This window comes from Malurus melanocephalus, unplaced genomic scaffold (assembly GCF_030028575.1).
Source record: "Malurus melanocephalus ecotype Western Australia unplaced genomic scaffold, MMel_1.1 scaffold_580, whole genome shotgun sequence".
Classification (NCBI taxonomy): domain Eukaryota; kingdom Metazoa; phylum Chordata; class Aves; order Passeriformes; family Maluridae; genus Malurus; species Malurus melanocephalus.
In genome coordinates, this window is record NW_026623812.1 from 5508 (window position 1) to 17730 (window position 12223).

At 50.8% G+C, this 12223-nt stretch overlaps 1 protein-coding gene across 2 annotated transcripts in view; it reads left to right on the plus strand.

Annotated features, from left to right (window-relative positions):
- Positions 1 to 7487, plus strand: part of CEND1 (cell cycle exit and neuronal differentiation 1) — a 10599-nt gene extending 3112 nt beyond the window's left edge. For both annotated transcript variants that reach the window (XM_057382703.1, XM_057382704.1), the window contains exon 2: positions 6481 to 7487. In XM_057382703.1, the coding sequence (XP_057238686.1) occupies positions 6648 to 7034 (387 nt within the window). In that variant the 5' untranslated portion in view covers positions 6481 to 6647 and the 3' untranslated portion in view covers positions 7035 to 7487. The remainder of the gene's footprint in view (positions 1 to 6480) is intronic.
- Positions 7488 to 12223: the final 4736 nt, after the last annotated feature.

Sequence of the window (12223 nt, forward strand, 5' to 3'; positions counted from 1 at the left end):
GCTGAGAAGCTTTTCCTTTGCTCCCTGAATTTCTGTCTTGGGGTGAGGGGTGCTCAGCCCTGCCAGAGACAGGCTCAAGATCTAAAACATCCCGATTTTTGAGGGGTAAAAGCGACAATTTTGTTCTGCTACCAAAAAAAAAAAAAAATTGAACTGTAGAGGGGAAAAGGGAGTTTGATTTTATGTCTGAGGAGGGTTCAAACCCAAGGGCAAAGCAGGGTTAGCACAGCAAATTGAGGTGCTCTGAACTCTGTTTTGGGGGCTTGGAGGCTGTGTTAGGACCCTGAGGATCCAGACTTTGCAGCAGGGTATTTCCCACCCAACCTCAGCAAAATTCCAGATGCTGTCAAATTCTAGAATTTACTTTTCTATAAGATGTGTCTGGTGGCATCTGAGGGACCTTGCCAGGAGTGATTTCTCTTGCAGACAGCAGGCCAGGGCCATGCTGGCTGTGACTCAGTGCCCACCCCTACGGAGTCACTCAGAGCACGTGGCTGGAGACAAAACCTCCTCTCTCCCACGGCTGCTTGGTAGCGCCTGCTTTTTGCTGTGCACGTGGCTGTGTACAGGCAGGGTGTGTTACCAGGGTAGGTTGGAGCCGTGTTTAGGGTTAAACCCCCCCAAAAGAGCACAAGCTGAGCCCCTGGCAGGTGTGTGGTGTGTTTGCAATGCCACCTCCGTCTCTGGGAGAATAAAATGTCTGCCACATCCATCCCAGGAGCTTGCTGAGGTGAGGCTTGGCTCAGAGCTTGTCATCTGCAGAAAAAGATCATTAATGCCCTGTTCCTGTGCTCCTGCTGGTGGGGAGCCTGAAGTGCTGTGTCACCTGTGTGGGCAGCGTGGCTTGGTGGCCTCCAGAGAGGACACTGGCACTGGTGTCACACCTCTGTGCAGCTGGTGGCCCAGGGCCTGCATCCCAGAGCCTTTCTCTTTGCAGGGGGAAGGCAAAGCTGCTGTAGCCAGGCTGCAGGAGCCCATCCTGTCCCACACCTCGCCTCGGTGCCAGGTACAGCCCAATCTCTGAGAGTGGATGCATTAGCCTGGGAGAGAGGGGAGATGGCTCAGTGACCATGCTCTGGGAGCTCTGGGGGTGGTGGGTGCAGGTTTTAGGTTTTTGGTCATTGCCAGCACCAGCTGGAGCAGTGAGGGGTGTGCTGGGACTCAGAGCAGCTGCAGGAACCACCGCAGCCATGGAGCAGAGGCTTGGCTGGCAAATCTCCCCCCRTGGCAGCAATTTGAGCCTGCTGCTACTGGTAAAATACTTCCAGTGTCTGACACTCTGTACAACAAGATTCGAAGGGCTTGTTTGAGTGAGGGGAAGCGTTTAATCCAGGGACGGGGGGAGGGATGTGGGGAGTAACAAACAACAGATTGGGAAAAGGATTCATTAATATCYCATCAGAGTGAAGTGGGTCACCGGTGTTCTCTGCGACTTGGTGCTTTTTTTTCCTGCGAGGGCTGGATTTTGGGAGGGCTGGGAAGCACAGCAGGCTCCTGCACAGCCTGTCCCTGGCTGTGCAGCGTCACCGAGGCCGTGTGAAAGCRTCAGTGACGAGTGGCTCTGTGGGCGTGGGGCTTGCGTTGCGTTTGATCACGCTCGCCGTGCGTCGAGTCAGGAGCAAGGTGGCCGAAATAGCCTGGAAGGGAGCTGAAATCCTCCTTGGGGAGCTGAGAGAACACAAGCTCCTTATGTAAAGCTGCTTTAATATTGATGGTAATATCAGAGGYGGTGCATTACCTCATCTGTCTTCGCTGCACTTCTTGGCCATGGGAAAAGGCTTAGTCACTACTCTGCYGTCCTTCTCCTGGGTGCTTGCCTGGCATCTCTCTGCCTTTGACCTGTTCGTTCCCCCAGCAGCTCACAAAAAGGGAGAAATGCTGGTTTTCCCTGTTGGAAACGGAGAGTTGAAGTGCTGTGAAACAATGTGCTGCTCCGTTGAAGGAACAGGCTGGGATTGGTCMCAAATCCTTCCAGCCCTGACAGATCACTCCACGTGTGGCAGAGGGGACAGGCACAGACCCCTGGGGACACTTCCCAAAGGRCAGGGTGGCACAAGCTGCATTCTGTAGGGGTTAGACAGGAAGGCTGAGGAGAGTGGGATGGTCAGAGTGTTGGGAAAGGAGCTCTCTCTGCTGTGCCAGAGCCACTTTTGGTGCCAGCATTTCCTTAGGGAGAGCAAGGGTCTGTCTGTCTGTCCTGCACACAACGGGGTAAGCGCCTTTCTTCCAAACAGGACAAAGAAGGGAAGAAGAGATGAAGGTTTGAAGATAAACAGTTTCCTGCCACCTCTGGTCCTTTCTGCACAGCATTGCTCTGGGTCAGATGTGGTCAGCAGCTGTTTCCAAGATGGGTGTTTCCTACCTGGAGTGTAGGGACGGGCCTTTGTTGCAGGATAAATCCTGATACATAACCCCATGGTGTTGTTGAACCCTTCCTTGCTGCCAKTCTCAGCGTGGCAGTTGGGGACCTGATGGAAATGTGCTGCTTGTCACAACAGAGGGAAAATCCCTATGGATGAGCTTCCCACTGCACCCCAGACCCGCAGCCTGGAGCAGCTGCTCGGTCTTGCAAAGTGACCACCTTTTCCTTCCAGATGGGAGCAGTAGGGCAGGATGAGAGGATTTGGGGATGGGATGGGATGGGATGGGATGGGATGGGATGGGATGGGATGGGATGGGATGGGATGGGATGGGATGGGGCTGGTTCGTGCAGAGGGAAGGGGCCACCCTGACAGATCTGTGCCGTGGCACAGCTCAGCAATGACTCATCCGCTCCATTCGGTGCAGGGTTGATGCAGCTCTCATCTGTGCACGCAGGAGACAGATGAATAGATGTGTTTGGTGATTTGCTGGGATTTGAGGCAGAAAAGGTGCCCTTTGGGGAGCTGAGGGATGCTGTTCCTGTGCTGGCCTGTTGCTCCAGCTGAGGGCAGCTTGTTGCGCTGGGTGAGTCCGACTGACCTTGAGAGCATCCCAGGGGAGCCATGGTGTTTGTGTGCCAATCCTTGCAGCAGCAGGATTTTTTTTTTGGAAGTCTTTCCTTTGCCTTTTTCTCCTTTGTCATCCTTGGTCTTATTATGCCAGCTCCTTCTTCCCAGCCTGGGAAAGAGCTGGTGAGCTGCTGGCAGTGAGAACCTCCCTGAAAGAGCACTGATTGTTGAACAGGAATAGCTTGGAGTGGGGAAAAGGGAGGGAATGAAGTCTGTCTCCCACCAAATCTTATTCCTGAGTGCTGCTGCCTGTGTAGGAGGCAGAGAGGGAGCTGGAAGGGGGAGGAATGGGCAGACAGGCAGAGACAACAACTGCCAAGAGAGAAGGGAGGAGTAAAAAGATGTGAGGAGCTGTAAAGAAGGAAGCAAAGGTAGAAAATCGTATTGTTAGAGAAAAAAAATTGGTGTGATAGAATGAGGGGAAAGGACAAGACAGGGATGGGGAGGGAATCCTCATGTGTAGGCTTAGTTTTTGGAAATAAGGAAAGTGCCTCTCTCTTCAGTCTGGGAGGAACAGAGGTGCTTAAAGATGAGCCCATGGCCGTGCCCTTGGAAGTGCAGGTGTGGAGCCAGGAGATGATTCCCAAGGTAGGGARCTAAAAGCACACTGAGGAGGGTTAAGTACTGGGATGGAAGAGAATGTGCTGCTAAGGGTACCCCGGGTGTGGGGGAGAAGGAGGGGCCAGGCCAGAGGTCTGGAGAGGTKCTGGACAATCACTTGCAGTGATGGAAAACCATAGACAAAAGCCCTTTTATCAGGCACTTAAGAACGGCCGATATTGATTTTTTTGGGCTTAGTTTGGTTTCTACATCTTTTAAAACCTTTTCTAAGCTGCTTGAGGGGTTTGTGTTGCTTTTAGTGGAAATTCACTTAGAATGGGGACATTCTGTCTGTGCCAGTGCAGGGTGTGGTGGTAGTTGGACAAGGCTCCACACGCTGCATGGGCTCCAAGCAAAATCAGTTTTCCTGCCCCTAGGAATCTGCAAATTGGAATCAGTGAGGGGTACCTGGACTGTGCAGGATTCCCCTTTCTCAGCAAAAAGGTGAGCTTGCCCTCCCTGTGGTTCACCTCACCATCTCCATAGGCTGCACATAGTTTTCCTAGGGAAAGAGCAGAAGTTTAATGCTTGGTCCATGTTCTGTAACCACACAAATATCCGAGTGTGTGAGTGGCCCAGTTAATTGATATCAAAGAAGGTAATTTAATATTTATGCCAGTATTAGTCTGACTTGCTGCTTTAACCTCTGAGCCCACTTCAGTTGTGGGCTCCACTTACTATTTCTTTGTATCTCATTGTACTAGATTGAAAATAAGAATAGATTGGTCCCAAACCAGAGGAGCAGAGTCYTGGGAGCGACTGTGCAGCCCCAACCCTGCATTTATGTAGGATTTGTGCTGGCAGAGCAGTTTGGATGCTCTCTGGAAGTGGTAGGAAAATGTGAGGCAGGTGATATCTGCAGAAATATTACAGAACGAGCACTGAGAGGAAAATATTCTTGCACTCAGCCAGGACCATGTTTCCCTCCTGAGTCCCAAGCCACAGTGAGGTCTGAAGCTGGGTGAGCATCTGGGGTGGTSTTTGTGTGGTACAGGATGCCCAAGTGCCTGAAAAACCCTCAGCAATCCATGAGAGTGGCTGAGTTTGAGCTTTTTGGGTTTAGTGTCCCAAACTAGGGAATGCAAGCATTGCCCAGCTGCAGTCAGTGAGAAATACAGGTTTTTTATGGTCACCAGGCCTGGTGCAGTGTGAAGAGATGGACTGGAAGATCCTTRTGGGYYCCTTCCAATTTAGGATATTCTGTGAGAGCTGTGGAATTCTGTGATTTTGGTGCTGCAGTTTCCTCAGTCCACTCCAGCTGACTGGCACTGGAGCAGCTGGTGGCCACCAAGCAATGGCTGGCAAGGGAGGAGAACAGGAGTGTTTCCATCTTACACTTAGGAGCCATATGGTGTCGCCCAGCTTTGCTCTAGACCCAAACCTGGCATTTCTGTGGCGTTTCCTCCATTCCTGCCCAGATGGAGATGAAAACCCCACGTTTGTCAGCCTCTTTTCCAGAAGATTCAGCAGCACTGATTGTGTCTGCAGCCCTGGGACTTTCTTCCTGTCATTAGAGGAGCGATCTGCCCTCTGAGCCGCTGTGGAAGGAACCTCTGCTTGCTGAGGTTTTTGAGGAGCCTCTTCAGCTCTGGATCCAGACAATGAGCTCTGATTTCACTTAGCAGGCAGAAAGCTCCCTGGCAGCCCTGAAGGTCAGCGGGGAGCCAGCGATGCCGGCGGCTCGGATCCGACGCTGCCTTGTGGTTACCTCTCATTTCCCGAGCTGGGGGCTGACGTGGCGCTGCCAGAGYCTGCTGGCAAAATGCCCAGTGCATTGTCCTCTTCTCCCATCACGTGGAAATGCAGCCACAGGAGCTCCAGCCTCAGCTCACCCTGCCCTGTCAGGTTTGTGGGGTGGTTTTRCATCCCCTCAAAGGCCRYCTTTGCTGAATTCTTATGGTGCAGMTATGCTGTTCAYCRCTTCCATCAGTTCCCTGGGGAAAATAGCCCCAGCTGATCACTTGGCTTCATAGGCAAATTCAGCAAACCCTGAAAGGAGATGATAGGACTGAGATGTCTCTATCACTAAGAGATCCAGCTCTGCAGTAAATCCATGCAGTTAATTCCCTGTGTYGCACCAGCTGAGGATCTGGCACTTGCTTTGTTTTGCTGTTGCTCCACAGAAATGCTGGSAGGAAAAAAAATCTTTTTGTCCTTGGTACCTGTGAAACTGAGGAAGTAATCCTGGTTTTTGTGCAGTGCCCATCTGGAGGCAGAGTATCACACAAGATSACATATTAACCACTTCCTAAATTGACCTCGGGATACTGCTGCAAAGGGAAGGGTGGAAGGTGAGATAAGCAGGGAAGGTCTGTCCATCTGTTTTCCAAGGAGCAGCGTGTTCTCTCCTTACCCAGAAGGAATGGAAAGGGTGAGCAAATGTAAAGTCAGGTTTATTTGGGTGGAGGTGAGTTTGTCATTGCTGACAAATGGCCGGGGTGGACTTGTTTTGATTTGCCCAGATGTGGCAGCCATAGATGATGGTCCCACTTGTTTGATGATCCTGTTTGATATTAGGAAAAAAATCCTTCCCTGTAAGGATGCTGAGGCCCTGGCACAGACTGACCAGAGAAGCTGTGACTGCCCCACCCCTGGCAGTGTCCAAGGCCAGGTTGTACAGGGCTTGGAGCAGACTGGGATAGTAGAAGGTGTCCCTGCCCATGGCCTGAACGAAGTGAGCTTTAAGGTGGCTTCCAACCCAGGCCATTTCCCRGTTTTGTGATTGTTGCAAGCCTGTAGTAAATGCTTTGAATGGAGCTCACAGTTCYGAAAGAAGGAGCCACCAGTTTTCCAGTTTTCCCTCCTGCCCTCCTCCATCATTTCGAGGCAGAGCATCACCAGCTCACTGTGCCCCGTCTCTCACCTCTCTTTGCTGTGCTTCCCCCCGCAGGTGCTGTACCATGTCTAGGTAGGATCCTGCCGGTGTGATAACCATCCTGAAACAGCCRCTCCCAGGCCTCGAGCTCGGCTGGCTTCTCTGCTTCCTGCAGCAGCCAGGTGAGGGAGAAGAGCTGAGACAGCCCCGCTCCTCCAGCCACTACCCACAGCACCCCTGGGATGGATTCCAAAGGCAACGTCCGAAGCGCCAACAAACCCGACACCAAAGCTGCCGGCTCTGCAAAGCCAGAAAAACCCAACCCCGGGCCCACCAGCAATGCAGACAAGAAGGAGACCCCCAAAGAGCAGCCTGCTCCTGCCACGGCCACCAAGAAAGCAGGCAGCGACGCCGCCAACAACCACAGCAACCTGAAAGGCGGCCCCGCCGCCACGGAGACGCAGGAGGCCAGCGGCCAGTCCCCTGACTCTGACCACAAGGGAAACAGCTCCGAGGAGTCACCCGGCAGCTTCTTCGACAACATGAAGCCCTTGATCATCGTGGGAGGAGTGGCGGTGGCCGCGCTGGCTGTGATTGTGGGAGTGGCATTCCTAGCCCGGAAAAAATGAAGACCGAGACGGGGTGGGGATGAGAAACCCAGCCCAGCTGTACAGCTTCTTTTGAGACAAATGCATGCAGAGAAATTCTATACATAGCTATATATATAGAGAGCGAGCTAGATAGGTCAACAACAAACACCAACTGCAACTCCAGGGTCTTGTTCGAGACAACTGTGCCAGTCTGACCCGCTGTGGGTGACTYCATGCACTCAGTGTGTTCTTTCATGTAATATATCTTGGCTTCTACCACTGTGTATAGATTACAGCTTCTCCTGATCGGTGTAAATGACGGTGTCCCCTCCCCTCCTCTGCTGTCCTCCCTGGGAGACACCCCCTGCTCTCTTGCAGTCCCCTGTTTTCAAGTCCAAAGTGTTCTACGTCCCATCCCGCGTCCCCAGTTTGTGTTTGGGTTTCTGTTTGGTTCTGTTTTAAGTTGGGCTGTGGTAAAGAAGATGGAAGGGGAGTGCTCGCCTGTCACACTGGGCTGGGGGTGTTTGTCCAGCCCCCTGGGGACAAGGGAAGCAGAGGGGCAGTGGCAGGGAAAGGACAGCTCCCTGAGCTGACAGCCATGAGTGATCCCTGGTCGCTGTCTGTGTCCCTGCTGCTCATCATCCCACCCTGGAACACCCAACTGGGAAGTGCCCTGGAAAAACCAGGGGGCAGAGCCAAGGGTGAGCCTGGGATGTCACATCAGGTCACTGCTCTGGCTGAGCTGCCAGCAAGACAGTGACCARAGGGGCTGTGCTGTGGCCCAGAGAAGTCCCATTGCAGCCTCCGGGATCCAAGGGCTTGCCAGGGTCATGTGGACAGCGTTTGGGATAGAGAAACTTTGTTTTGGATCTAGTATTTCCTAAAGTTAGGCTGGGCTTTGCAGGGTGCTGTGGCCTCAGTCCAAGCTCCCTCGAGGCTGGCTGGACTATTTGCATTCATTTTTTTGGGCTTTGGATAAGGCCTTTCACTGGATTTTTCCCCCACCATGGAAGGCTGTGGTCTCTCAGCACACAGGAAGGCAGGAAAAGGGGAGACATGAGCTGGTCTTAGGGGCAGAGAGGATGTGGGACCCCATGAGAGTAACTCTGACCTACCTACTTTATACCAGGGAAACCCCCTTCAAGGACGCTGGAGTCTGTCCTGGGTGGATTTCTCACCTCACTCTTACAACAGTAGTAGCAGGGATTTGTAACTCTTCTGTCCTTTGGAAATGGAAACAWATTCCCAGCCCTCAGGAGCAGCCTGATTTCATGGGTGAGTACCTTGGCTCTGAAGCCAGACCTTGTGAGGGTGTTTTTGCTCAGTCCTAAAGAGCTGTGGACGTGTCTCCCAGCAGCAGTGTGTTAAGAAAGGTTAGAAGCAGAAGGGTTCCTCCTCTCCCCTCAGATCTCCGAGGTGCAACTTTGYAGGGAAATTTTTGCAGGGGGTTTTGCTGATGTTGCTTGGAAGGTAGGGAAATAACCTCCTTCATGTTTTGCTGAGCAGGGTGGTGATTTTCAGATGGTGATTTCGGTTTCCAAGAGATGTTTCTACCTTTCCGGTCCCCTTCCTCCTCTTAGCACTGGCTGTTTTTTTTCAGCAGTGAATGACATTAGGCACAGCATCTATCTGTTCTGTCCTGACCAGCATAAATAGATGGGGGGAGGAAAATGAAGCACATGCTTCAYTTGAGCCTCCAGTTTTACCTTCAAAAGTGTTTTTGTTTCCTTGTCTTCACCTTTGGCCACAGAAGAGGGGAAAAAACAGTTCTCAGCCAATGGCCTTAACCATTTCTCCACCTCCAAACCCTGCCTGCCCTTAGAGCACTCAGATGCAAGGCCACCAATTTCATCCAAACACCACAAAAGTGTGTTTTTGCAGCTCCTCCTCTGGCCACGTTGCTCATTCGAGCCCTCCCTGCATGGCCAACCCGGTATGTCCTCTTTGTGAGGGATTTCTGAGTGTGGTATGTCCTATTCCTGAGGGATTTTCCACCTTTTGGGATCACTTGAGTGTCTGCTGTCCGGGTTCAGCACCTCTGTGGCAGTTTGGTTTGGAAAACACGTCTGTGTGTGTGGTGTATGTGTGTGTGTGTGTGTGCATCACCCTGTGTGTGTGTGTGTACAAACCTTTGGGGTTTTTGTGTCGTGCTGTGCCAGTCTGAGAGGGGGAGATGCCCCTTCYTTCTTTCCCTGCGTTCACACCAAGTGTCTGTGCTGTCTTCTCTGTGCCATTCCCACCACGCCATGCAGCTCCTGAACTCCTTCCCCACTCCTGGTTCCTCAGTGCAAGGAATGTCTGGCTGGTGAAGCGCTGAGTGTGTGATGTGCCCATCGTGCTTGGAGCCCCGAGCCCCTGCTTCCCTCCCTGGATAGTCGTGTGGGCTCTTTGCTTTAAAATGAGGCACTTTTAGACTATTCTGGACTGTGCTGTAGCGCTTTTCCAAGTGTAGGTCTAGTGTTGAGCCGGGCAGATCCAGCGTAGATGGCACAGTGCACCGCAGCCCTGACTTGCAAACACCTCCTGTCCTGCCTTACTGTGCCAGGCTGTGCAGTGCTTTCATTCTGAGCCAAAAATGTCCAGCGAGCGCCAGGCCGAGAGGGCAAATCCCCCTCTCTCAGCCCCAATCTGTTGAAGCAGAAGGCTTAAATGACTCAACTCGCTGTGCTAAATAAATAGTTGTCTTTTCTCGTACTGAGCACACGCCGTTATTTGCTTGATGTCCTTCTTTGTGTGGTTTTTGTGGTATGAAGTCCTTCCAGTGACATCTCCGTGGGGAGTGAATTAACGCTTAAAACTAGTCAGAGTCCATGCTTGGGGTTTGAAGAGATCTAGATTGCTAGTTTACTCTTTTGATCAAGTAAATTATGAATTATAAATTGGCGAAACTGCTTTCAGACCTTTCAGCTTGTCACCAAAACTCTCGATTGAATCRCCACACCCGATCTCAATCTCTTTTTAAAGGAATCATAAATTTTTGTTGACTATAAAGACGTCGTTATGCTGTCGTGGACAACTCGGTAGAAGGTTTTTGCTGCTTCTATTTTAAGAGAGATGAAATGGATTATGCTTCTKCTTCCTCTTCCTACTGATTTAATACCCTGCGGATAATTCCTGTTATTCCTAACAGTGCTGCAGCACTACGCAAACAAATCTGGCAGCCAGGAGATAATGCAGCAGCATTTTTGGGAGGGTAAGAATGCATTCCTGCAGGTTCTGTTCACCTGGGACTCACTTAAAGCACTCAACASTCACTTGCCCTGAAGCATTTCTTAGTTCCCTCGGGCTGTGTGATAAATTAAACATCCGTTTGTGTCTCTGATGGATTAAAGTTTAAGGGTTGATCCATAGAATACTGAAAACAAGGGGAATCTTTTCATTGGCTTCACCATGCTCTGGCCTTTGAGTTCTTGTTGGCACCAGGGATATGATCACAGGTCATCATAAAATCATCTCAATKGCACATTTATTTTTAAATTGACACAAATATTCCTCATGCTGAGCGTGTCCGAGGCAGCCCCGCTAATACCAATATCAGGATTTGGGTATGAACAACAGCAGTGCAACCAAAAACCCCTGGAGATGATGAGAGATGATTTRTGCCTAAAAATATTCCCTGCTGTTCCTGGAAATGCTACTGGGGTTTAGAATTCAGCAGCCTTACAACTATTCTTAGAATTGGTTGAAAATAACAGTGCTGAAGATTGGAGGGGAAAATGACTCTTTGAGAAACCAACCAAAAAAGGAAGGCAATGAAGAAGTGTGTTTGAAAGGTGAAATTCTTGGATTTTCAATCAGCTCCATGGAAAGCTGCAAGTTGGTGAAAATTCTGAAAGGGTACAAGGAACAGAGCAGAGAAGTGGAGAAAAAGCACTATTTAATTATCTTAATAGCTTTGGTAAAGACATGCTAACTTATATACACTCTCCATTTTTTTCTTTTTCCCTCAGAAAAAGGCAAAAATAGCCAGCTCTGATGCCGTGCAAATTAACCTCCGCTAATTGCCTTTTCCAGATGAATTCCTGCTGTCTCTGTGCGATGTTAAAGGGTTAGAAAAAAACACCCAAAGTTTTCTGCAACCAGCTTTGCATGATTAAGGGGATTTTGAGGGGCGGCRTTCTCTTTTCACATGCTTTGCTACAGCAAAAACTAAAAATGCAGCTTCCTCGCTTTCCATCCTCCTGGTCCATGCCTTCATGCTGGAGCAGGAATGCTGAATCTCTTCCCACCTTGCTGTGGTGTCATTCCCTTCACCACAGAGCCGGGAGGAGTCCTTGGGGCAGCATCACATCGAGTTCATGATGTTTTGGCTGCAGTTCTGCTGTGCAGGTTGAGCATTTCCCATCATGCGCAATTGTTGTGTAAATTCTCACCGTGGGAGGCYGGAATTGGGGCATTTCCTGCTTTTACACAGAAGGTATTCGGTCCTTTACTCTTTTGGGGAGAAAGCTGCTGATGCTGAGGATCTGCTGGCACATTTAGGGTCTGGACTGACAGCCCCAGGGTGCAGCCTTCCAGCAACCCCCACAGGGTTTAATCTGTTGAATAAAGTGGTTTTAGGCTGACTTTTTTCCTCTTCTCTTTTCAATCTAGCCCTGTGATCTGCTTTCCTTTCAAATTCACAAATTCCTGGGATGTCTTTTCACACCAGATCTGCAACTGCTACAAACTATGGGATTCCATCAGTTTCTGATCTGATTCACTGCTTGTTCTTTCCTCTTCTGGCCTCTACGTTGTGTTCCCTTTCCTTTCCCTACTTTCTTCCTGGGCAGCTCTGCAGGTGTGGCCTCTCCACAGCCCAAAGATGGGGCAGATTTTGGGTCAGCTAAGGCAGGTTTTGAATGGTTCCCCCAAAAATACAGGCAGTGCTGGGCCCCCAGACGGTGYGTCMCAGCAGGAAATGTGTGAARCTTTGATCTGCCCTCARCTCTGAGGATTTAGGTCTTCAAGAKGCTGCGTKCTCATCATCACAGGATTTGTRATGGAAGACAAATCCCCGGGATTCTTGTCCTTCCCTGYCAGTGAGGTGTGAGGTGTTCTGGCTGCTCGACAGGGGCTGCAGCCAGAGCTCCTTCAGCCCCCTGGAGAACCAAAAACAGAGGGAAAGGAGAAGTTCTGAAGTCAAGGACATGGGGTTGGAAGGATCAGCTGTTGTGCCAGGGGTGAGGGTGCAGGAAGTGCAAGAAATGGGCTGATCTGGTGTCAGTGGGTGATAGAGAACTGTGGGA